The sequence below is a fragment of the Neolamprologus brichardi genome, chromosome 7 (genome assembly GCF_056152115.1).
Source record: "Neolamprologus brichardi isolate AB-2024 chromosome 7, ASM5615211v1, whole genome shotgun sequence".
Taxonomy (NCBI): Eukaryota; Metazoa; Chordata; class Actinopteri; order Cichliformes; family Cichlidae; genus Neolamprologus; species Neolamprologus brichardi.
In genome coordinates, this window is record NC_142110.1 from 64439781 (window position 1) to 64465573 (window position 25793).

At 40.7% G+C, this 25793-nt stretch overlaps 1 protein-coding gene across 1 annotated transcript in view; it reads right to left on the reverse strand.

Annotated features, from left to right (window-relative positions):
* The window catches only part of sntb2 (syntrophin, beta 2), a 40484-nt gene extending 16293 nt beyond the window's left edge, over window positions 1-24191 (reverse strand). The window contains exon 1 of the mRNA XM_087844124.1: window positions 23199-24191. Within this exon, the coding sequence (XP_087700250.1) occupies window positions 23199-23928 (730 nt within the window). The 5' untranslated portion in view covers window positions 23929-24191. The remainder of the gene's footprint in view (window positions 1-23198) is intronic.
* Between the last annotated feature and the right edge of the window lie 1602 nt (window positions 24192-25793).

Genomic DNA, 25793 nt, shown 5'->3' on the forward strand with positions numbered 1-25793 from the left:
AGTCAGCTTTTAATCTGCTTCTGAAAACACTTTTGGGGCCAGTTATGTTTGAACTTTTTGAACACGCGTGGAGAGCACTTCTTTCAGCCTCAGGTTTGGTCCTGTATTTATCCAACCTGATGTTTTGAACATAATAACATCATATTTTGGCGGAGAACCCAGAGGCCGCCTTTATTCTTTAAAGTGGTCTCCTGCATGAAATTATCTTAGAAAAACAGGACCTGACTCGGCCGTACGGCCTCGAGCTCAGCTGTTTGTAATAAAAAATCACTTTTGCTCTGATGTGATGGATTCGCTTTCCAAATTTGGACTTTTGCCGCCTTCTCACCCCCACCTCGCCTTCACTTATTCTTCTTCTGTTTTATCCTCCTGTGCGAATGAACTCTACGTTTGCTCCGTGTTCAGTCCTGTGCATGCTCTCGTAGTCCATTTGTGTGCAAAATAAGTGAGTATGGGAGCTAAAAGAGAGAGTCTGGGTATGTGTGTATGTTGGACAATGAGTCGGTCTGCTCTGCATGAAACCTGAGACGAGGCTCTCGGGAGGTGAGGTCATTCTTGAATGTAGACCAGGATATTAGGATTGTGAAGGTATGCATGCACAAGAGAGACCTACAACGGTTCAAGAGAATGTGAATCCAATGGCTCAAAATTATGAACTGAGGTATGAATAAATATTCATGGCAGCTTCAATACTTGAACAGTACACACTGACAGTGAGAAGCTGGTAAACCTATTTAGCAATCATCTAAGAAAGGCATCCAAAGATTTAAGCTTTATAAATGAGTCCGATTTTTAGGAAATGTAAAGAGCAGAGATGGGCAGTTACTGTAATCTGATTACTTTTTTCAGGTAACGAGTAAAGTAAGGGATTACTATTGCAAAAACGGTAATTAGATTACCGTTACTTTCCCGTAGGAACGCTGCGTTACTGCGTTACTAAAACCGTGATTTTTTGCAGAATGTCTCCCGACAGTGACGTAAGTGGGTGCGACGTTCGTGACAACAGCTGTGTGCAGATCAACAATGGATCATATATCGAGTGCAGAGAGAGTATGAGCGTGCAGCGTTTAAAGCGTGGAAGTACTGACCTTACTTTGAGTTTGATTCCATAAAAAGTGACAAAAACATTAGTGTCCGCTGTGCGTGGGAAGAAAACTTATTTTTACACCGAAAAAAACCCCTAAACTTCCAAGCTAGCACCGAGTAGCTACGACGTAATGGGAAACTCACAGAGAAACTCGCGGATTCTTCCACTGACCGCTGCAGCACACCTGCACCAGGGTAAACCTCCGCCTACCCCACTCCTGCTTTACAGGTGAAAATAGAGCAACAGGACCGCTAGTCTTTGACTTTATTTATTTTCTGCTGTGTTTTACTTGCATCTATTTGAAAGAGTGAGTTTAAACACACACACAAAAAAAAAAAAATTTATGTGCTGGAATGTGCAGAAAATAAGTTTAAATGTTAAACAAATTTCTTCCAGTCAGAGAATGTTGCATATAATTAAATTTTTGCTTGATGCATAAAGTTAAAAGATTAAAACTAATAAAACAAGTTTTAAAAAGAGACTTTTCCATTTGATTACATTTTGTATGATGGATTATGTAGAAAAAGTAGAATTGGGCTGAAAGATCTATCGCTTTATCACCTATTCAGGTTGTAAATCGTGTTTTTAAAAAGTAACTAAGTAATTAATTACTTTTGAAAATAAGTAATCAGTAAGTAACGGGATTACCTTTTTGGGGAAGTAATCGGTAATTAGTTACTGATTACTTTTTTCAAGTAACTTGACCAACACTGGTAAAGAGTAATCAGCTGACTTGGTTATCTAAAAGTATAAACTGTTGATGGGCTTAAAGATATGGGTAGTAAATAATTAAAAATTAAAAGAAACTGAAAGAGAAAACGAGCAGCAAAAACTGTATGACAGATATTTAAATAAGCTGGCTAAAAAATGGATGTGGATTTAAATGTTGAAGAATAAACACAAAAGACCTTAAATAATAAGTTATACAGTTTGACTGCAGATTAAAAAGCAATACATGACTGAAATTTATGGATGCATTATGAAAAAGTTAAAAGTAATGAATAAGTACTTAAAATATTCAAGAAAAAGCTAAAGTTGTGTATAAATAATCATTAAAGTTGTCGTTTCAGTTGTTCTCGACGTCTGGCTAAAATGTCCAGCTTCTCTCACTGCTATTGCAAACTAAATAAATACATAAATAAATAAAATGACAACACAGATATGATCTTACACTGTCAGTGAAACTGCATGTTTCAGAGTGGTGGGGTACCGGAAGCTTGAAGGTGGAAAACCACTCGAGTGCCTGTGTGTGACCCTGAATCACTCGGTGAGATACAGATTGACTGATACGTAGGTGCAAAGCATGCTGCACGGTGACTGTGTACATTACACGTACGAGTCAGAGGGAAGGGTGGAGTGGGGAGTAATGCTAAGGCGAGAGCAAAGACCAACCATCCTAACCACACCACCCACACCAACACGGTCTGGGGCCATTTCTGCAAACCTAAGTGGTTTGGACTAAGTAAGGGAGTGTGAAAGCATTCCTGAATGCCAGTGTTTATGTGTGAGAGTTCTAGAGAAATGCATGTCTCTGCTGCAAAGCCCCACTCTCACACTAATAATCAGATTTGGTGCAGAGATGTTCAGCCAAGATATTTTCCGTCAGCAGACCCTGGTCTCTTTGTGGTTCTGCATGTTTATATCTCTGCATGCGAACATCTCACTGTGGATCACCGGGCTGTGATTGTCTGTGTGAACGTCTCCGTTTCCTAACAGCAGCTTTCTTTCTTGAACTGTAGACAGCGACAGAAAGCATACAAGCTGTGGAAATTGGCTTGTTTTTGGGTGATTTGGTAGCCTCTTCTCATCCACATCAAACAGAGCCACTACAGAAGGTTTGATCATCTAACCCCGATGTCTCCTGGAATCGTCCCAGGTGAAGCGTTTCAGGCATATCCAATAGAGAAAAGGCTCCAGGACATACCAGAGAGATCATGTCTCAGCCCAGAAGAGCTGGAGGTGCTGGATCTCTGTTTAGACTGCAGCCACCATGAATCAGGCTCAGATAATCAACAGAGAACGAACCGGTGGAAACTACCTAATCAACAAACGGCAAATATTCACGTCCAGCTCCATCGATCTCTGTGACGGGAGGAGGAAAATCTTATAAGCCAAAGTCCCATCTCATCAATTAAATGGTGCTGCTTCTTCATGCACACTAACTCTTATTAATGATTTCACTCCAGACCAAAGCAGCAGGATGAATGCAGATTCAGCCAAACAAACAACACACCGGACGACATCCGATCAGAACACGCAGCAAAGTCACCAAAGAGCTTTTCGGCCCGAACGGGCAGAATATCTTCAACTGTCCGAGTCAGTCATGTCAACTCATCCTACACGTTGACCAGACGAGACCAGAACAAGTCGAGACCAGCGCACCTCAAGTGTTCTTCAGATCAGTTCATTTCATTTATCAATATTTGTTTAAGGTACTGTGGACCAGCAGAGACCATTTTCCCTGTCAGTAATAAAAAATCTTGCTCTTGGCTCTTTAAACAAACAAAGAAAATGGGGGACATGAAAGCAAATGTTTCCTTTGCAATATCAGAGTGTTTCACAAAGATGTCAACTCTGTGTTAAAGGGTTCATCTTTATCTTCTTTATGCATGAGAACCAGCAAGGTTCACGTAATAGATCTGTCCATTTTTCTTTTTCTTGAACTTCTAAATATTGATCTTTTCAGCGGATTTAAGGTGTCTGACAGCCAGCTTATGCAAATCAGATACATTTTCCCTTATTATTAATTATCTTTTTGCATTTTTATTTTTCATGAACAACAAACAATAACAATTACTGACATCCTTGGTAAAAATCAATGTATCAGACAGTCAGTATAAAATGTGGCTTGTAGTCTAAAGCCCTTTGAGTGTCCAGTAAGATTAGAAAAAGTCTATATAAATGCATAACATTAGGATAGCTTAACCCCAGTGTATTGTTCTGTCTTAAGCACAGCTTAAAAACAAAATGACAACAACAAAAAACCCATCAGAATCATTTTAGATGCAGAGTGTGTAATCTGCTTGAGGTCTCCGTTTTAAAAACCTGACCAGATTCTCATTCGTGTGTCTGCCCTCCTGTCCTCCTAGCCTGTCCCTGCAGCTTGATAAAACTTCCACGAGATATAGACCTTTAATTTAAGCCACGCGGTGCATAGAGCAGCTGTGCCCGGTGGATTCCTGGGGTAACGGCTGAAGAACTTACTGACATATTACATCTATATATGTATGTGGCATTCCCATTCAGCAACGAATGATGTTGCTGATGGTGCGTAAGCAGAGACCTGGCGGACCGCTGGGTTTGTAATAGCTGGCACACACCCTGAAACCCGAACTCTCTACCCACAGGAACCTCACACAAAGATGGCAACGGCTACGGCCAAAATGTTTAGAAGACGTAAATTACACAGAAGCTGAAAAGAGACTAAAATTTCTCAAATGACCAAAAATCAAAAACTAAATCAGGGGCCAAAATTTATACTTGAAGATAGTCCACTCTGACAGACTTCTTGTGTTGGGCATGGATCGTTGGCCATAACAGGACAGGGTAGGATGGGATAGGATAACCAATGTTTTCAGGAATTTAACACATTTTTTATATTGGAATAAACTTGAGAGTATCTGATACACTCTGAGACAGAAAAAAAGCATCAAAATTATAGCAATGCAACTGAGATAGCCATACTTATGTTTCAGCTGCAACAAACCACTATATAGATAATAATAATAATTTTTGTCTTAATGAATCTGTACTTTTGTTTAATCCAAAAAAAGAGACATTAAGCCCCACATATTTTTCCAGAACCCAATCCAACATCCTTAAAATGCTGGTTTTGACCAACCATCTCTCCCAAAGCCAAAGATATTCAGTTAAGCAGCAAATTCCCAAAATAGTTGTGGTTTAATTCTGTTTTGACTAATGGTTGCAGCTCTACTCTCCATGAACTTTTGAAATGAAAAAGAAAAACATGCAAATATTAAGGGACGAATAGATGACGATGGAATAGACCTGAAATCCTGATCTCCGTCTCCATTGTGTGTAATTAAGTTGTTGTCCGGCTGCAGTGAAGCTTGTGAATGCTCTGTTGTGTAATACGTTGGCACTGTGGGCCACTGTACATCTGCTTCTATTCAGTTTTCCTTGTGTGTGTGTGTGTGTTTGTGTGTGTTTTTGGCCGAAATGAAAGGCCTTGCAGTGGCTGCACTCTTTGATGTAGCCATAGACATCAAATCCATCATCGCTGGTTGTTGTCTCTCTTTAAAGCTGAGATGCCACAAACCCTACAAGCTTTACCTCTTGTGCCGTTTCCAGCTGCTGCGATGTCACCACGTTGTTACTCTTGGCTGTAGCCTACTGGCAGATACATATTTCTCTGAACTACTAATTATGCAATCCACTATACAGCTGAACATGAGGCATGACAACAGATTCAGAGATCTTTTGAGAGCTTTCTGCAGCACACTGTGTATGTGGAAGCTCGTGCATTACAAGTCCTGATAATGTTGTGTTGTAAATCATGGTGCTTTTAACAGGTCACTGCAATATGCGCGCGTGAGCCACCTCTGCAAGTCCAGTTACAAAATATTAAGATGTGAGTAGGGCTGCCACGATTACGTCGACTATCAAAATCGTCGATGACTAATTTAATAGTCGACGCGTCGTTTAAAGCTTCGTAAGATCCTGAAAGACGCAGGAATAAGTAGTAGGATTTAAGAGTGTAATACCGGACTGAAACAGAAGATGGCAGCACTGCATGTACAAGGATGCCAACTGCCGTTAAACCCCGAAGAAGAAGAAGCTGTGTCCCAGAATTCATAGCGCAGCCCAGCTCAGTTTCCAACAATGGCGGCAGCTAGTTAGTTTTAATATTACTCTTATTATTCTTTCTGGGTCACAAAATAAACATTTAACATATTTTCAGGCGAGAATGTAGCTGTGTAAACCTCAAATATCTGCTCAGTTTATCAAGACACCACATATTTTCAAAAGCGCTCCGACGTTTTCGGAGACGTCTGTTACCCACTAGCTCGATAGCTAGCCGGGGGCAAGGCTCACTAGAGCCGTGAGAACACCGGACTCCCGGCAAATCGTTTTCAAACCCACCGCTGTCTTTCGTTACTCAGGTTAAACATGATATATAAGTCACTTAGATAACTTAAAAATGTTATTGTTTGGCTTTTTTTTAGTATTTTATTTGTTCCTGAGTAAATCGGTTTGGCTGAGATTAAAGTTATAGTTTTTACACAGCTGAATAAACATCAAACAGACAGCTGATTATCAGAAGTGTGAGATGCTCGAGAATATACTCCGGTGTCCTGTTATATTTTAGATAGCAAGGAGTTTATTAAACTTCACCGAAACAATCTGCAAATTTCATTAAAATTTAACAAACTATCATCTTGTCTTTATTTTTAGTTAGCACATACCTTAAACACTTAAAGCTATAAGCTAATGATAGTTATATAAGAGCAGATGCTGCTGGTGCAATAAGCTGTACGCTGTACGTCCAATGGATACATGATCTGATTAGTCGACTAATCGCAAAAATAATCGGTGACTAGTCAACTATCAAAATAATTGTTTGTGGCAGCCCTAATGGTGACTGCAAAAACACTCAGCTCGAAGCTTCTATGACTTCACTAACCGATGGGTGATGTCAGCCTGGCTACCTCCACCCCTTATATAGAGTCCATGGCCAAGACCAATTAAAGACCAGCAACTCCTAAATCAACGTTCCAAGTCAAGACCACCTAGTACAAACTCTTGGCGGAGACAGGTGGGTTTTCCAAGTATCTGTTATAGATTGGTTAAAAAGATTTTCCCCTCCTTCTGTTTTTCTGCCAGAAATAATCACTCTTCCTCTTCACAGTCTGCAACTTTGTGATAAAACACAGTCTTCCTTTTCTATCGTGGCAGGCAGATTCAGTGCTGTCTGCCTCTGCTTCGGTGCTGTTGGATGAACTCATTACTTCTGTAGACCTGTCGCTCAGCTCCACTTCTGCTTTTAATTAGGCCTATGCACAGAGGACTCTCGCCTCTGTTCATGTATCGGTGCGTCTGTATGTTTCTACACTAACGTGTGTGAAGGAAATTCCCCGGAGATGCCGACCAACATCCCCGTGAGTCTGGCTCATCTGCCTCTCTTCATACCTCGCTGCCTGCAAGGAAAGAGGATGCACGGGAAAAAATAACATGTAGAAGAGAAAGAGTCTGACTCGACACATATTTGGTTGTGGCAATAGTTGTGGTACAAAGCTACCAGAGAACTACTCTTCTTTACCACACACACACAAAAGTAATCATCTCATGGTATGGCTGAAATAATAGCTTACAGAGCAGCAAGTCACTCAGTCAGACCCCAGCCTCTGGATTTTCCCCCCAAACTGCCCAGAAATTCCCCTGTGTTTTGGCCAGAAAACCTCTCCACTCTCGCTTTTGTCTCACTCACTCTTACTCTCTAAACTCCGCTGCTAAGTTGCCTTTCTGTCTGTCCCTTTTTCCTCAGTCTTATTCTCCTTTCCACACATCTTTCACAGTCCCAACTCTAGTTTTTCATTCTTAATCTCACTCTTTCACCCTCTCTCTCAATTTCTTCCCTCGAGTGTTTCTGCCAGAAACATAATGAGAACAATGTGTCAGAAAGCAGATCCAACAAAGAGTGTGCGCACACGCGTGTTTCTGTGTACGATGTTCTCGTGCAGTCACGTCTCCAGAACACACAGCTGCAGTTACACTAACATGTACAAGGCTCGCAAAATTTCAAAATCTCTGGTAGCCCTTCGGGCAGGCATTCTTCAATTTTTGGTAGCCCAAAATAAATTTAAGTAGCCCAAATAAAAAAGAGAGCAATTTTTTTATGTTTTTTTTCCTTTACAATATTATACATTAAAGTATAATATTGCAAGGCTCGCAAAATTTCAAAATCTCTGGTAGCCCTTCGGGCAGGCATTCTTCAGTTTTTGGTAGCCCAAAATAAATTTAAGTAGCCCGAATAAAAAAGAGAGCAATTTTTTTATGTTTTTTTTCCTTTACAATATTATACATTAAAGTATAATATTGCAAGGCTCGCAAAATTTCAAAATCTCTGGTAGCCCTTCGGGCAGGCATTCTTCAGTTTTTGGTAGCCCAAAATAAATTTAAGTAGCCCGAATAAAAAAGAGAGCAATTTTTTTATGTTTTGTTTCCTTTACAATATTATACATTAAAGTATAATATTGTAACGGAAACAAAAATTAATCAAAAAAATTGTTAAAATGCAAATCACAACTGTATAAAAATTACAACCATCAACTCAAATACTTGGTTCAAATTGAACAGAAATTTCTATGAACTTGTAAGAACTGTGTAGAACATGAATCAGTCTGTGTCAGATCCTGAATTTGAAATTTCCACTGAAGTCACGGGTAAGAAGTAAGTGGAACCAAGATCTAGGCCATTTGCTTTTTGAAGTTTGCAAAGACTGCTAAATTTTGCCAGTGGTAGTTCACTCTTTGCAACATAGCACGCTGTTCTAAACAGCTTTTTCAGGAGTTCTTGTTGTGCTTGGTTTATTTTTAGTATGTTTTTTTGCAATTGCTGTTTGTTCTGGGAAAGATACTGCAGACTGGGCAATAATGCATTTCTCATGGGTTCTGATGGGGTCTTTCTTAAAATTACTGGTCCCAGTAACAAAGGCGCTTGTCGACTCAGAAATCAAATGAAACTCACAACACACCTGGCAGAACATCATGTTATTTAGCTCGTCATATTCCAGCCACAGAAATTCTTTTGTCCATGAAACCAAAAAACCTGCGCTTTCTTTTTGCCTCATAGTCTGATTTGTCATAACTTTTCCGTTTTGTGGTAAGCTTTTCTTTGGCTGCCCCTTCTTCACCCTGACCCGTCTTATTTAGCTGAGCAGAACTAAAATATATATCCTGCTGCTTTTACACACGTACTTACATAACGGTCAGCGATTCTTTGCGCACTCAACCTCTCACGTGTTTAAGCTTGCTGCGAGAGATTTCACTTGTCGCGTTTGAATAGTAAGCTAATGAGTGATAAGATGTCAGAGGAATTGGTGCGCAATTAATCGTCACTCACCAATCAGTGCTGCTGCTCTCTACACACCCTTCGTGCGATTGCAAAATGAAAGTGAAAGCAAAAAGCAAGCGCAAATTCAAACGCGATTTCAATATGTCACACATTGAAAGTGGCTCATCGATGCCAATGACATAATTACTCAGCTACATTGGCGAAAGAATGCAAAAGCATAGACATATATTTTCCTTCCTATGATAGCAGGGCTGAGTTAGATTTTGGTAGCCTGACTGGAAAAATCGCTAGACGTCGGGCTAGCGATTTTGCGAGCCCTGATGTATGAATAATTCTATCGCAGGCCTTTTTTTTTTAACTAGTTGCTGATGGTTATGTACAAAGGGTTAAAAGAACAAGTCAATACCAACAAGGTCGTAGCTAAATCTACGGTCAAGTCCAGAGTTAAAAAACAAGTCAAGAGCAAGTATTCTTTCAAAACATCAAAAACCCAACAGTATGAAGTCAAGTCGTATATTAAGAGTACAATCCAAGTTTAAAATCAAGCTAAGAACCAGTAAGCTCCAAGTCAACTCCCACTACAAAAGCGCCAAAACTTCAGCTAATACGAAAGAGTGCCACGTCAAGTAACAGTTAAAACCAACAGTTCAAAGAGCCATTCAAACCTACGATCAAACCAAAAGTTAAAGTGAAGTCAAGACAACAGGTCACAAGTTTAGTCCATGGGGAACTATAAAGCCCAAATTACATCGCGAAAGTCAGGACCAACAAATCGTCCCAAGTAAAATATAAAAAAAACAGAGTCATGATGAGCGAGTTCGAAAATGTAATATCAACAAAGTCCCAAAAGTGCTGATGTCCTACTCACATTCTTGCCAATGAAAGAGTCAAACTCATAATAAATGTTATAGTAGAAAATTTTTTATATCATAAATCATTTGAATTAGTGTTTATTTGAAACATTTGAGTCTTTGATTTCAATTTGCCATTTCCACAGTGATGATAGGTACTGCTTTAACATTTAAGGTTGCCTTTAGCTATTGGAGGCAATGCTGCCAGTACACAGCAATCATTTATGCTAATGCTGGATTTACAGCATTTTTCTTTTAAAGCAGTGTTATCCATCACGTGATTCGCAGGATATTTAACACACTGGATTATCCCAAAATACATTCCATTAAGGCATTTTATCTATAAATGGTTTTCCAATTTATTTGGCATACCCAAAGATCAGTGCATTCAGTGTATGGCATGAAAGTGTATTTTTATCTGTGTCAACTTTCTACCAAGGATAAAGCAGATTATGGACAAAAATAATCACATTCACCATTGTTTGCGACTACTAAAGATTACAAATGTCTACCTGTCATTGCTGCAGCGGGGCACAGACTGATGCTGGTTTAGCTGTAGTAGGTTCTTACAGAGGACAAGCAGGATGCTTTCTGGTGTAGTGGAGCATTAGGCTATGCAAGTCAGTCACACATGAGGAAAAAAAGTCTAACCTTTCTAAAAATTGAACGCCTGTCAAAGCAGATGTAATTGCATGAAAACCACAATGGCAGGGCAATGAGACCAGACACACCAGAGCTTATGGTTAGAAGCTCAGCATTCAGACCAAATGCTGCTCTCTTATGTCCTAATGCCACAGTCACGCTGCAGCATGACCAAAGTTACTGTGACCGTGTGTCACTTGGGATCCTATTGCTGCTCAAATGGCTGCTCTGAAGACGGAGACATGTCTGTGATCACTCGCAACCATATTATCTTCTAAGGGACTTTGCAATAAAGAGCCGTTAAGACTAGGGCTTCACGATTTTGCATAGAATGAGAATCGTGATTTTTTTGCTTAGAATTGAGATCACGATTCTCTCACGATTTTCTTTTCCAGTATAAATATTTATTGCGCTTACTAACTGCACATCAACTTCGTAACAGTTGAGACTGAACATAAAAACAATAAATAAACATAAAAACAACAAATGTCTCACATTTTGTCGTTGCCGCAAAATGTTGTACTGCTTGAAATTCCATCTCCACCGTTGCTCGACACTGCGTGTATAGAGCAGGTAGTGAAACAATAGAAAAAGTGTTTGTCTAGGGTGTTGATCATTTTCCTAAATCCCTCATTGTGCACAGTGTTGATGGAGCCATATCTTTGGTCAGGTGATAAGTAATAGTCTCCGTAATTTCTTTGTGCCTGCGGGAGTTCGACGGGTATAGGGAAGCGCTGTATAAGGTTCCCGTTATTGATGTTTGGGTGGTTGACCGGGACGGATTTTCTCCTGTCACTTTCTCGTCATCCCTGACGTGCTCCCCGTTGTTTTTTCTCTGACAATTTTAGCAGCCAGCTTCTGTATCACGTGGTATAAGGCTCCGCCCTTGTCATTTGTTGAGCAGGAAGAGTGAGCGCTTGTTTTCATGCAGATTACGTCCCGGATCAAAATGCGGTACAATCGTCGTCGGCTTTTTTTTTTTTTTTTTTTTTTTTTTAAATCGTTGTCATTTGGAAACGAGATCGCACATAAGTATGAATTGAGATCGCGATTTTCTAACGATTAATCGTGCAGCCCTAGTTAAGACTGAGTCAGTCTGCTACCAGTTCACAATTGAATGGGACCAAGTTGGGACTTACGTATATCAAAAAACACAAATCAGTAGTTGCAATCAAAAGTGGTTACCAAGAGGTTCAGGTTGTTGCACGGCCAAGAGAATAGACTTTAAAGCAAAGTATTACAAAACAAATACACAAAACAACAACAAAGAAACAAAGACTGAACAACTACAAACTCTGATCAATTGCAAAAAGAAAAACAATCGCTACAAAGTGACTCTAAACAACTATAAAGAGATTCAAAGAGCTGCAAATAAACTCTGAACACCTGCAAAGACTCAAAATAATGCAATCCAAATGCACCCAAAACACTTGGTGAGACTCAAAAGGATGCTAAACAGAACATCTAGAAACAGGCACACAAATTAAACACAAATAAATGCAAAACGACTGTAATGAACCGCTGATCTGTACCCAGTGTTGGGGAGTAACGGAATACATGTACCGCCGTTACGTATTTAAAATACAAAATATGAGTAACTGTATTCCGTTACAGTTACCGTTTAAAAAGGTGGTATTTAGAATACAGTTACTTTGTTGAAATAAATGGATTACACGGCGGTACTTTCCTGTTTCATATTGTTTCGGGTCAGGACTGTTTGGGTTTTGTTTGACAGCTACGTTCTGTTGCTCCAGGCGGCAGCGTTACGGTTGCCATGGTTACATGGTGACGCTCTCTCTCTCTGTGTGTGTTTCCTGGGTGAGAGAGCGCCTGTTGTTGTTGTTGTGCTAAGCTAATAGGCAGAATGCTACAGGTATAGCTCTAAAGAATGTAGCATCATAGGCAGTGTAGTCTGTGCTGCAGGGAGAATGGACTGCCATACACGTTATGTGTCTGTGAGCGAGGGAGGGAGAAAAAGGAAAAGTACGAGCTGTCATCGAGCAAAAACGGGAGCTGGAAGCATGTAAATATAATAATAACCACTGCAGCCAAGAAGAGAGCCTGACGAGCCCAGTTGTAAGTAAGCTATTAAGACTCGACTGTACACCGTGTTCGTGTTTTCCTCCAAAAACAATAAGTTCTGTTGGAGCAGCCTTTCAACGCCTCTCTCTGTCTCTCGCTAGCAAAGTTGACCCAGACAACAAAGTAAAGCTAGTTTTCGGCTACGAGCCCGACACAGAACCCACCGTATTAGCCAGAGGTCCCTTTACTACGGTTCAGAGCCGCGGACCTTCAGTAACAGTAATAAATCACAGCAATAGTACATTCATGTAGTTGTAAACAGCATGATAATATATTAAGTAATCCAAAGTATTCAGAATACGTTACTCTCATTGAGTAACGTAACGGAATACGTTACAGAATACATTTTGGGGCATGTATTCTGTATTCTGTAATGGAATACATTTAAAAAGTAACCTTCCCAACACTGTCTGTACCATATGCGCAGTCGCACTAAGGACAGATGTGCTCAGAGGCATGCCCCGTAACGTGTACGGAGCGGTCTGTCGCGGCAGGAATAAGTTGTACAAAGTCCATGTAAGTTACAATAATACTTTGATAAGTATGATAAGTGGGTTTCTAATGTAAGGTATGTTGCTGCGTTTGTATTGTGAGCTATCTGAAAACCTTTTTATTCTTTACTTACGTTACTTACATCCATGTGCTATTTTTTAGCTAGCCATGTGTGTCATCCAAGCTAGCAGCACCCCATGAGAAACGGGCCAAAGTGTTTAAGTGTTTACCGGAGTTTGCACCCTTGGCAAGCGGACTGAGGTATGTGATGAGAGGTGATCTGTTGTTATATTTTATTTAACTGAACTGTGTAACCCCTTGATGCTGTTTGAAGTAACCCCTTTTGTTTTATTTAATCTGTGACTGTATATCTCAGAATTACTTGTTTTGAACAGACCTGAATTAACTTAAGCTCATTGTTATAGTTCAGAAGGACTGTACGGTTATCATTTTTTTCTTATTTTATAGTTTTCACGGTGCTCAACGTCCAGAGAATGAGCCGTGTGTGGTGAGGAAATAAATGGCCGCACCCGTTAGAGACTCTTCTGTCGTTCTTGATGCCAAGGGCTGCTACAACGACTACAAAGAGATAGAAACCATGTCTGCCTTATGCGTAGTAATTTAGTGTCACTCTGGGGGTCTTGGAAGGGTGAGGGGCCTCGAACATGTCTTACAATGTCGCTCTGTCAGTGCTAATACAAACATGTCTTCCTAATTTAATTTTAAGGTCATTTATAATTCCCTTGGCAGCTGGAAACCAGAGACTTATCCTCAGATTGGTATCAAAGGCAGCAGAGTTCAGAGCCGAGAAAGTGGCGGTGGCCTATTTCAGGCAGTGCAGACTCATGCTCCGTGGCAGATCGCACCCCGTGAGGACAGTAAACGCACCGTCGGCTGAAAAGAAAAGAACCGTTCCTCATCAAGGCTGTCCTCGTTTTATCAATGCCCTTTGTGTCTGTTTTTTTTATTCCATTCAGTTACTCACAAAAGGCTCATCTCGTGTCTCCTTCCACCGAGCAGAAGGCTAACCCAATAAGGGGCTGCTGCAGCAAGCTTCAACTAATCATTTGGACATACGGGATGTTGTGTCTTCCAGTCTGCTGCAGAGGGGAGGGGGATTAATCAGCAGCGTGTCATATCTGGATTATGTATGTCATGCATTAAAAGGTCAGGCAACTTCAGTGTGCTTATCGAGACCTCCCTACCTGTGGCCTTGGAGGGTGAATTCAACCTCGTGCAGCAAATGGCCTCAACTCGTACTCACATGCAGCCTGTGTTACTACAGCGCAAGGAAAAGCAGGATGCTTAGGATTTATTGTAAATTCTTCCATAAATTCTACTTTACAAAGCTTTAATATTTTCAGTGACAGTGGAGTCCAATTCACTGCGATCCACTTAGACCTCAATAATGCAAGCAAAGTAGAATTTCCAAAAACTCAGAAACGAACAAGTAGTCTAGAGCTTTATTAGGAACACTCGTTCAACAGATCAACAGCACACATATTGCATGGCACCGACTCAATGCATGTAGGCATGCAGACATGGCCAAGACAAACTGAGCATCAGAATGGGGAAGAAGAATTGCTTTAAAAGACGTTGAATGTGGCATGGTTGTTGGTGTCAGACAGGCCGATCTGAGAGTTTTAGAAACTGCTGGTCTCTTGAGCTTTCCCACCACAAGCATCTCTGAGGTTTACAGAGAATGGTCAAAAAAAGAGAAAAATATCCAGCGAGTGCCAGTTCTCAGGGTGAAAATATCTTTTTGATGTCAGGCATTGGAGGAGAATGGGAAGATAGTAACTGAGATAACCACATTACAACCAAGGTATGCCGAAAGGCATCTCTGAACCCATATCACATTGAGCCTTAGGCTACAGCAGCATAAGACCATACCAGGCATATCTGCTGTCTATGATGTCACAGATCCAAGAGTAGAAAAAGAGTGTCTGAAAAAACTATTAAAAGTGGATGTAGCCACTGTGACACCACCCACAGGTTTGTCAAGTCATGTTTTGAAGCTACAAGCTGAATGTTTTCACTGTTGCCAGCTTGGTGTTTTGAAACCAGGTGTGGCAAGTGAGGGACGGATCTGACTGTGAAGATGCCGCTCATGAGTACACCCTGGATAATAGGGGTCTAAATCTAAATCTATACTGTGTAGTATGGTGATATTTTGTTTGCTAATAATGTATCGATACAGGGACAGCAGAAATCGATATTTTGTTACAAAAAAGGTTTTTGTGCTCTGACTTCAGAGCATGTTGATCCTTTTTCTGAGCAAGAATCCTGACATTCCTTCACTGTCCAAATGTGTTTAACTTGTTTTGGCAGCAATAAACATGACAGTTTACTTAATTTAATTTAAGACATGTTTTATTTTAATTAAGTTTAAAACTTTTTTATTTAATGTAAAATTATATTTTGTTTTAATTTACTTTCAAATTCTTCAGTTGCTGAAGGGGCTGCATAGTTTTCATAAACTGCATAGTTCAGAATAGCTATAATTGTACCAGATGGTTGATTCAGTTAAGTTGGACTAGACTGTAATACAAACCGTTCAGTTTGTCAACAATAAAACTGAAATGAGAGAAAGACTGAGTGCGAGACTTTGATATTAGATCAAATGAATATTGATAAAGTTTACCTTTATGTACAGAATCTGAATATCGCAAAATATTTTTAAAAATTGCAATATAATCGTATCATGCGTTAAGTATTGTGATAATATCGTATCGTGGTATGTATGGTGATTCCCACCTCTACTGGATAATCCTCAATTCTGACACTTAGAATGCTAAAAAATTACAAAATATTCAGTGTGATCCAAAAAGAGTGTCTGAGTGGTCTGTAAACTTTGTTGGTGGAAAGCGTATACTGAGTTCATGTTAAGGTGTTGTGTGGATGTCCCATCAGCTTCTCCATCATGGATCCTGGGGTTACTAAGTAACCAAACAAGATTTTTCCAAGAGCCCAAGAGTCCTGTGATAGTCTGGTTACCTGTCCTATGATGGCTGGGAAAGGCCGCCTAATCTGGATAAGTGGAAAAATGGATGGATGGCATACTTTGTACAGTTAAATAAATGCCATGGTTGCTATTGCCACTTCAACTATAAGTTCCTGTCATTGAGAATAGTTCTGTTATAATTACTTTGTGTTTTACATCAGATGTCTTATTTTGTCTAAAAAGTAAGTCTAAAACACAAAACCATTAGAGTTCAAAGAAAAGCATCAAATCCATATGTTTGAAGAACCGGAAGCCATTAAATGTGCTGCGTTTTTGTTTAAAAATAGCCCAAATGATCATTTAACTACTCATTGATTGACTAATTGATGCAGTTGGACATCCTCCCCTGTAGTGCAGATGATACAACTTACATAAAGTGTGGTGGAACATGTGGAGCAGCACGAATCATGCAAGCCGGACCCACCAGTTTTGACCTTTGCCCTACATGCAAACATGCGAGCGGAGGTCAGGAATGTGGGGCTCCCGAGCTAATTGTCTGAACATTTTGGAGGTTTGTGTAATGTGTACATGGCAGAAAGAGTCTGGAAACTCGAGCCTCACTGCTGCAGCGGCAGAGCCACAAACAACACAGCTCACTGCCGTCAAACTGGCAAACAGTGACAGGCGGCTGACACATTCCTAGAAAAAGACCTCTCAGTCTGGACTGTACATGCATCCGGCACATCTTCCTGTGTGCACCCAAGGGTGACTGCAAATGCTTTCTATACTGATATCAGATCCAAAAGGCTGGTTTCCACCAGAGGTTTCGAAGTAATAATTATTTCTGTTACCAGAAAATCCCGATACCACATTCACAAAGACGCCTAAGCTTTTATTCGGCACAGCGGAGAGCTTAAAAACAGGCCTCATTCTAACTTTAGTGGAAATGTGTCACTCATTGATCAGTTCCTACAATCACTGCTCGTCAGTATTCACCCGGCGTTCATTCCAAACCATTAAACACTGCATTTAGCCATTCCCAACTTGAAGTTTCCGTATCCCAAGGGCTCTGTGGCCAGCAATCCATTCTTTTTCCATTTTTTCTAAAGATTGAACAGTTCAACATCAGTGCACTTTTAGGCTCTGAATGCATCTCAATGAAGCTCTGTGGAGCCACATAATGAGCCAGTAAACAACACATTCTCAGCCCACACCATAAATCCCCATCTACACAAATTATGTTTTTAAGGTTTAACGAAGTCTAACCAGGAGTCACTGAAGACTATTGCAGCTGGCAGATATGATTGCTGTAGACTAATTTCCTGTCAGTTGGTTTGACTGACTCAGCTCTCATTTGCCTACAGTGTGCGTTCAGGCTCTTTTATCTGGAGTTTAGTGGGTGTTCAGGCTTGCTGAAAAGTGCGTAGGTTTTAGGAAAGCGTGTCTGCACACCTAACCTTTAGCAGACCTACCTTTTGTGAAACTGTAGGTGTGATAAGCATTCTTATAAATACAAAAACTTTTCAACCACCTGTTTCCCACATCAGACGGCACCGGTTAGTCTTTAAATAAGTGCGGTTTTCAAACGTAATTAAATTCGAAAATAAAATAAAATTAAAAGTGCTGCTTTAGCCGCTTAGTTTGAAGCATAAAAGAAGTTTAATTTCAATGAGCGCTTGGACACAAATCTGCGTGTTCTGACGTGCTGCATATTAAAATCCATTTAGATTCCCAATACTGCAAGTGCCATGGACTTCTTTGTTAAAATAACTCTGCTTTAGGTTTTCCTCGACATGTGTTTATTCCTTGTTAGCTTATCAGCACCAGAGGACACTATTTTAGTGGTGTCCATCTACACCAGGGGTGTCAAACTCCAGGCCTCGAGGGCCGGTGTCCTGCAGGTTTTAGATCTCACCCTGGGTCAACACACCTGAAACAAATCATTAGTTCATTACCAGGCCTCTGGAGAACTTCAAGACATGTTGAGGAGGTAATTTAGTGATTTAAATCAGCTGTATTGGATCAAGGACACATCTAAAACCTGCAGGACATGGAGTTCGACACCTGTGATCTACACCATGACGATTCTTAGATCCTCTTTATAACCAAATTGTGATTTTATGCCATATTTCATGAAATAGCAACTCAAATACCTATGTTTATGCTTCTATTTCCTGCAGTCTGGTCTTGGGAGCACATTTCCAAATAGAAATCACACATCATGTGAGTTGTGTGTCACATGACTACCAGAAAAATTTTACATGTAACTCTCGTTACTGACCCCTATATTTTTTTAATGGTAAAGACAATGAGCTCGATCATCTTGGTCAATATTAAGATCAGTGTAATGTAAAATTTTTAAAAGTGGTGTGCTTGTTGAAATTGTATTTGTTGATCCTCGCTTAACTCCTAAACTAAAGTGCTTCCTCTTGTTGCCAAAACTTGTTAGGAAGTCAGTTTGGGTGTGCTGGATTTGCAGTACAAAACGAAATGAGACCCCCCCCTGTGAAAATGAAGCCCGCACAGTGATTGGTTTGTTCTGCTTATGTCATTTTTTTAATATCTGGAAGCCATGATTGTAATCGAATAAACATTTCTATTAATTGCACAGCCGTAATATACACCTAGCAGCCTGACACCTTTGAAGTCATTGTTCTAGTAGACCGCCAAATGTAAATGAATGTCATTTACTCTTCTTTTAGCTTTGTTTTGGTCTCCACCTCCTACTTGGAGAAACATCTGGCTGTGCAGCTTCTATAGCCTTTGGCTGTCTGCCAGAGGCTGACGAGTGAACACACCGAATGGGCTGTCAATCTAAAACAAGCATTAAAGATTAAAGACACAAAAGCTGCTCAGAGCTGTAGTGTTAGCTGATAATTCTCTCTGATTCTGACACAGCGGTCAGCACGTCACAATACACAGTCTTTTGAGTCAAAGCCAGAGCAGTTTGAAACTGGTTCAGACCATTTTTTTTTTAAATAAAAACATTTTTTTTTGTTCTGGTGCACTATATAAATAAAAATAACAGCCTATTAAATGACATAAAGTATGTAAACTGTAGGGATGGGTATCGTTTAGGTTTTATCCGATACCAGTACCAAACCGGTACTTTTGAAACGGCGCTCGAACTGGTGCTTAAAGAATGGAGAACACAAAATTGGTCCAAAAACCTCTCATGTTCAGCTGTTTTTTGTAAAAAGATAACAATGTTAGCCTTTTCTGCAGCTATAGGGCATATATGGTATCACTCTTGGCTGGAAGCAACACTTAAACAATGGAAAAAAAAAACAAAAACACAAACTTTATCCAAAAACCTCTCATGTTTAGCTGTTTTCCACTTTTTCTTTGGTCATTTTAGCCTTTTTTGCCAGGGTGAAGGGAGTATCTGCCATCAAACAAGAAGACAGCCGCATGTAACTACGACGGTGTTTGCTAGTAGGGCTGGGCTATATCATACCGTTCACGGTAATACCGGTGTAATTTTAGGCAATGATAGGAAAATGAAATATCGCAATAGAATATAGGTAAAACGCGCATGCGCAGTGCCTTTGTTTACATACGCACATGGCGGCAACGCAGAATGAGAAGAGCGAAAGCGGATCGTTAAATGAAACAGATGAACCAGAATTGGTTTGTTAAAATGCTGCAACTTCAGTGGTGTGGAACTGGTTTAGCTTTCGTCCGTCAGATACACAACAAAGCACTATTTTTGGTAGAGCATGCTAGCGGGCCGTCGTTATTAACGTGTTGTTTGGATAATACGGCACACGTAAAATCAATCCTTTGATTTTTCTGAAAATCGACAGTGCCCCTTATAATCCCGTGTGCCTTATGTGTGAACTCTGGTTGTGTTTACTGACCTCGAAACAATTTTATGTACACGGTGCTCGAAAATCTGTCAAATGTTTTAGCGCGACTTTGCTAAGCTACGAAGCCGCACCGCTTGATGGATTGTCGGAGCATTACGGCTATCGTGGGCAGGCGCCTCGCGGAGTGATACGTACTGCGCTTCAACATAATATTACCGTATTGTGTGTGTTTAACCTCTTTTTAAGTTTTGTGGGTATTATACATGGTTATGCTGAGGATATGTCGGCCAGTTTCCACTGGAAATGCCTTTTGGTTAAACTGTCAGCAAGGAATTTGCACTGTTACATTTTTATATAACTTTAATGCACATAAAAAAAAACAGCTGCTTGTTTAAGTGAAAATACATTGATGGTTTTTTTTGCACTAATAAAGTTGTGGAGTTGTAAAGTATTTTGTCTAGTGTCAATTATATCATCAGTTATATCGTTATCGCAAATTTTCAAATGTATATCGTGATAAATATTTTTGGTCATATTGCCCTGCTCTATTTGCTAGTTCACCTTACGTGCATTAATGTAATAATGTGGTTAGCCTACTCAATGTAAATTACACACAAACAACATTAAGCCACTCACGCAGAGAAGAACAGCTGCTGCCATCATCATCCGTTATCATTTCTGCTACACTGGCAGGGCTAGGGGCCAGGACTCTACTCCTCCAGTTCTTGGGGGATGTTGCTAACTCCGTGTCCGATAACAGTAGATGTGCTCGGTGTGAGGTCTCGCAGAAAGCTATCAAATACGGTGCATTTCTCGGCTTTTAACAAAATGCTATACATCGCCAGGTGTTTCATCAGATTTGAGGTGTTACCTCCTTTGACAGTATCACAGTATCAGCTTAAAGCACTTGTTGCAGCTGCTGAGTTTGCATCTTTTGCTGTGAAGTACAGCCAGACTTTTGACCGCTTCGCCTTGGGCATTTTTAATCTGTAGCTCTGCTCTAAAAGAACGTACGTACCTGGGCCCGCCTACTATCCTCAGAAACGTAAAATGATTGGCTAGAATCTAAAGTGTATCACAGCTCAGGAAAAAAAAAGCACCGAAATGTGCGCTGCTTTTCGGTCTGGTTACTACCGTTTATGTCAGAACCGGATACCGATACCCATCCCTAGTAAACTGTGGATAGAATAATGACATGGGAAATTATTTAGCACAGAACTAATTTGAAATAGTATGTTTAGACACTTTGTCATTCGCCACAAACCATATCGTTTGGTGACATTTGTTTAGTTGACGCTATGAAAAACATTTCAAGATAACAGTCTGACACACATAAAATTGTACTTTTGCACCAACGAGGTGATTCCCAAAGAGCTACAACCTGAAAACTTGGTATAGCTCAACATGGTGTGCAGTCTGTTCTCAAAGATTTTGAAGAAACTGGACAAGTGAAGGACAAAAGAAGAAGTGGTAGTTCTAAAAAAACAATTTACACCAGATGTTCTTAAAGAAATAGGGGAAAACTTCCTGCAAACACCTGTCACAGCACCTGAACGATGCATCACACCCTTCAGCTGAAAAGAAAAAAGCATTGTCAAATTTTGAAGAATCATTCGATATGACCTGGAAGGCATTTGATTGGTAACGGCTTCATTTTTCAGCATGGCAACCAATGTGGTATCATCTTAACGGAGAACAGAAGAATTAAAAGGAAGCAAACATCCAAAGAAGAGCTTTGAATGTCCTTCGAGACCCCCGGAGAACTATTCCTGAAGACTACTTAAAGCAATTACATGAAAGCTTGGCTGAGAGTTCAGGCTGTGCTGAAAAATAAAGGTGGTCACACAAAATGGTGACTTTCGAACTTGTTAGAATTGTATAACACAGCCTTATAGACTGTGTTACTGTGCACGTTTGCATGTATTTCCTATTTTCCCAGCAAAAAACAAAGAACTGAACGGTGGCTCAAGACTTTTGCAAAGTACAGTACATGCAAATATTTAAATTTCTAAGCCAAACCAAAAATGCACATTTTATGTTTTAATTCAAACTTCTACAAAAATATATTTATTTTTAATATATGTATACATAGCTTATTTTTTCTACCCTTTAATTTATTTTGCCATAATTTTATTCATCAAATTATTCACATTTTTCCAAATCTATCAAAACTGATCTATACATTATAGCTTCGTATTTATTTTAGGTGCACGAAATGTTATTTCTAGTACTTGCCTTTTCTTTTCTAACTGACACGTGTGCCTCGGTGGGCACAGATAACATGTTCGTACAGGTGCAGATGGTGTTTTAGGAAAATTCCTTATTCCTGTTTTCCACATTTTAAATGTGGAAAAATTGAATTAGACTGAGAAATTCCTCAGTGTTCCAATTTGAGGACGTGTGTGCACTTTGTGAGACTTTACATTTATGCATTTTTTCATTTATATGAGATAGAATATTGATTTATTTTTAATTTTATTTTTATATCGCTAAATCGCAACAGCGGTCATTACAATAATAATAATAATATAGATCAAGTCTGTTTATCACTTTCTGCCGACCAGCACCTTCAACCACAGACAAATCTCTGCTCGTGTTTACTGTGATTTCTCATCCTTTAGTAATCCACAACTGTTCAGACACAGAGTACAATGTATCCAACTCTGACTGTGACCACAGCTGTGGTTACATTCCTGTTTACACTAATCAAAGACTCTCTGTTCTGTTGATATTACTTAAGCCCTGCTCCTCCACAGCCTCGTCCTCCTCCACGCCTCCTAGTCATAGATCAACTGGGATTGTGTGTGTTTATGTCTATATTATAATGTGTTATGCAAACAATTATGTGTGGTGAAAGTTACAAACCCACAGGACGTGTGTGGAGCGATCCAAAAAGAGTTTATGGCACTCTGCACCACGCAGTGCCATGAGGGAGCGATGTGGTGTGCAGATTAAATTAAAAGTATTACTCCAGAAGTGCTTTTTAAAAACTCAGTCCTGCTGTGTAACTGGCGACTTGTGCACTTTTCTTTTTACTTGCGTGCTCCAACATGTGACGTGTTTCCACAAATGGTTTGAAGCTATTAATCCAAGTATGGAAACTGCGCTCACCTTTCGAACACGTGCTGGAATACGAAGTCCCGGAGCTGAACTGAAACCTGTGAAAGTTCCTGGAGATGTGATAGAGGTGTGCAGCCTGACCACAGGACTCTAATCTCGGCCCTTTCAAATCCCCGCTCTCGCGTGGGCCAACTTACCCTCCAGCGTGACTTCTTTGCCTGCCTTCTTGAGCGCCTGGACCGCCTGGTCGTGCGTTGCCTCCCGGAGGTCGTTGCCGTTCACCGACAGGATCGCGTCGCCCACCCGGAGAGCCCGGCTCTGGTCTGCGGCGAGCCCCGGGAAGATCTTTGAGATGAGGATGGGCATCCTGTTCTCGCGCCCCCCCTTAATGCTGATCCCCAGCCCGCCAGACTCCTGTTTGACAACCCGGACTTTGCGCACAGCTTCCGAAGACCCGTCCAGGCTGACGTGGAAGTCGCCTGGTCTCGACCCGAAACTGGACCCGGGGCTGCCGTAGCTGGAGCCGGGGCTCCCGAAGTCTGAGTTAGTGCCGTTATTCGGGTACTTTCCAGGGCTGTTCATGCTGTAACCGCCGTCGTACTGACCCCGACTGACCCCCCCGCGTCCCGGGCTGCCGCTGCGCCCCCGACCCCCGTGGCTCTGGTTCTGGAGTTGGTCCTGACCCGAGGAATGACCGCGGCCGGGGTTCCCGGGACTCGTTCCCGGGTCGTTTCCGTTTGACATGCCATTTCGCAGGCCCGCCGAAGAGTTGCTGTAGTCCCAGTGATTGGTCCCGGGGCCGGTTGCCTCCGCGTCGGCCGTCAAAGTGAGCGTTTCTCGGGTGAGCTCGGCGGTCACTCGGATCCAGCGGTCACGGAGCAGAAGGTCCAGCTGTCCGTTTTTGTCTGCTCGGGTCCAAACTGCCATTCCGGGACGGTTAGCCTGCTCCGAGGCGGGCCGCTTTCACACTAAACTCATCATCAACTTTTTCCTCTTTTTCAGAGTGCGCACAAGCAGCGACTAGGCTCCACGGGCCCGCATTGACACACCCACTCCCGCCGTGACTGCAGGCAGAGGTGGGGGGAGACAGAAGGACTCCCAGAACACAGGGAGAGAAGAGGAAAAGCACAACTGGCTGTGATGTGCCAGCTTGTTGTTGAGTTCAGGCTCTGAGGGTGTCCAACTTCCACTGGAAGTTAGAGCGACTGAAACGAGAAAGCTTCCTGTCAACCCTTTCAAAATAAAAAAAGCAGTCAGAGTAGACGGCTCCTGCCAGTGCAGGAAACCAAGAAAGAGAAGACGGTGCTCAATATGGACTAAAAACACTGACATAAAGGAAAAAGGGCAGGAGTCCACAAGAAAAAGCAAGAAATTAAGATTAAAATTCATCATATTTCTTCAAATAAAATATATAAAACATAAAAATAAATCACACAATTAAGACCCCAAGTGAAAACATAACAAATTGAAGTCAAAACGATTTACAAAGTACACCCACTGACAATTTTAAGATTTTGCATATCAGGAAATGTTAAATAATAATAATAATCCTCACCAGGTCATACAACTGCAGGAGAACATCAACACATGACTTACTACACGATGTCATTATTTATTTACCCCAGAAACAATGTCAGAAGCAGCTTGTAAAAACGCGCCATCGTTCACAGTTCATAGATTCACCTTTAGCTTTAATAACTTGAAGAAATAACTTTGCGTATAACTTTCAGTCTGTCACGTCATTGTGGGAGATTTCAGCCCACTCTTCTTTACAGTGTTGCTTCATTTCATTGAGGTTTGTGGGCATTTATTTATGCACACCTCTCATAACGTCCTACCATAGAATTTGAGGTTGAGGTCTGGACTAGGCCATTGAAACACCTCGATTCTTTTCCCTTTTTTCCCTCAGTCATCCTGTTATATACTTGCTGCTGTGTTTGGGGTCATTGTCCTGTCGTATGGCCCAGATGGGCCTTTGGGCTTCACATTTGACTCTGAGTTTATGGTCGACTCTGTGGCTGGCAGGAGCCCAGGCCCCCATGGCTGGAAAATAAGCCCAAATCATCACTCCTCCATCACCCTGCTTAATACTTGGCAGGAGGTGTTTGTGCCTAGAAGCTGAATTTGGTTTTCTCCAATTTCTCCAAATTCCACTGTGCACCGGTCACTCAGTCTCATCAGTCCAGAGGAAATTCATCCAGAGGTTTTGTGGTGTTTTTAGATGCAAATCTGGAAATTATTTACAAAACTACTTTCGGCTGCTCCGTTGTTCACAAGGTGGTCGTCACAGTGGGTAGCTCTGCATGTTGGATTTGGCAAATGTTCTAAGGATTTGTCCTTCCTGATGGAGCTCTGAAGGGATTTGTGTCTCTACCTGAGATCAAACAAGGCATCTTACACTTGTTAGGTGAATTTGTAAACCACTACATGACAGAGCCATTAAAAAAAAGGATTATTTGATATTGAAAAAATCAGGATTTTCAAGTGAATTTTAAACAATTTTAAACAACCCAGGGTGTTTAATGTCAAAACTGTGAGATTTTAAGTCCCATTTTGACTGAGGATGTTGATATGTTGTATTTTAACTGGTTTTAACTGGTGGTTTTAATGTATAAAGTTACATTTTTATTTTATTTTGAATGAACTAATATTAACAATAATAATATTCATGACAATAATTAAATAATAAATAACCAAGAATTAAAAAAATGTTTTACTTTTTAAAATCCAAATTTAGTTATCAGTCATTTACAGTCTAATTTCTGACTTACTAGGTCAAAATTACAGCTTAA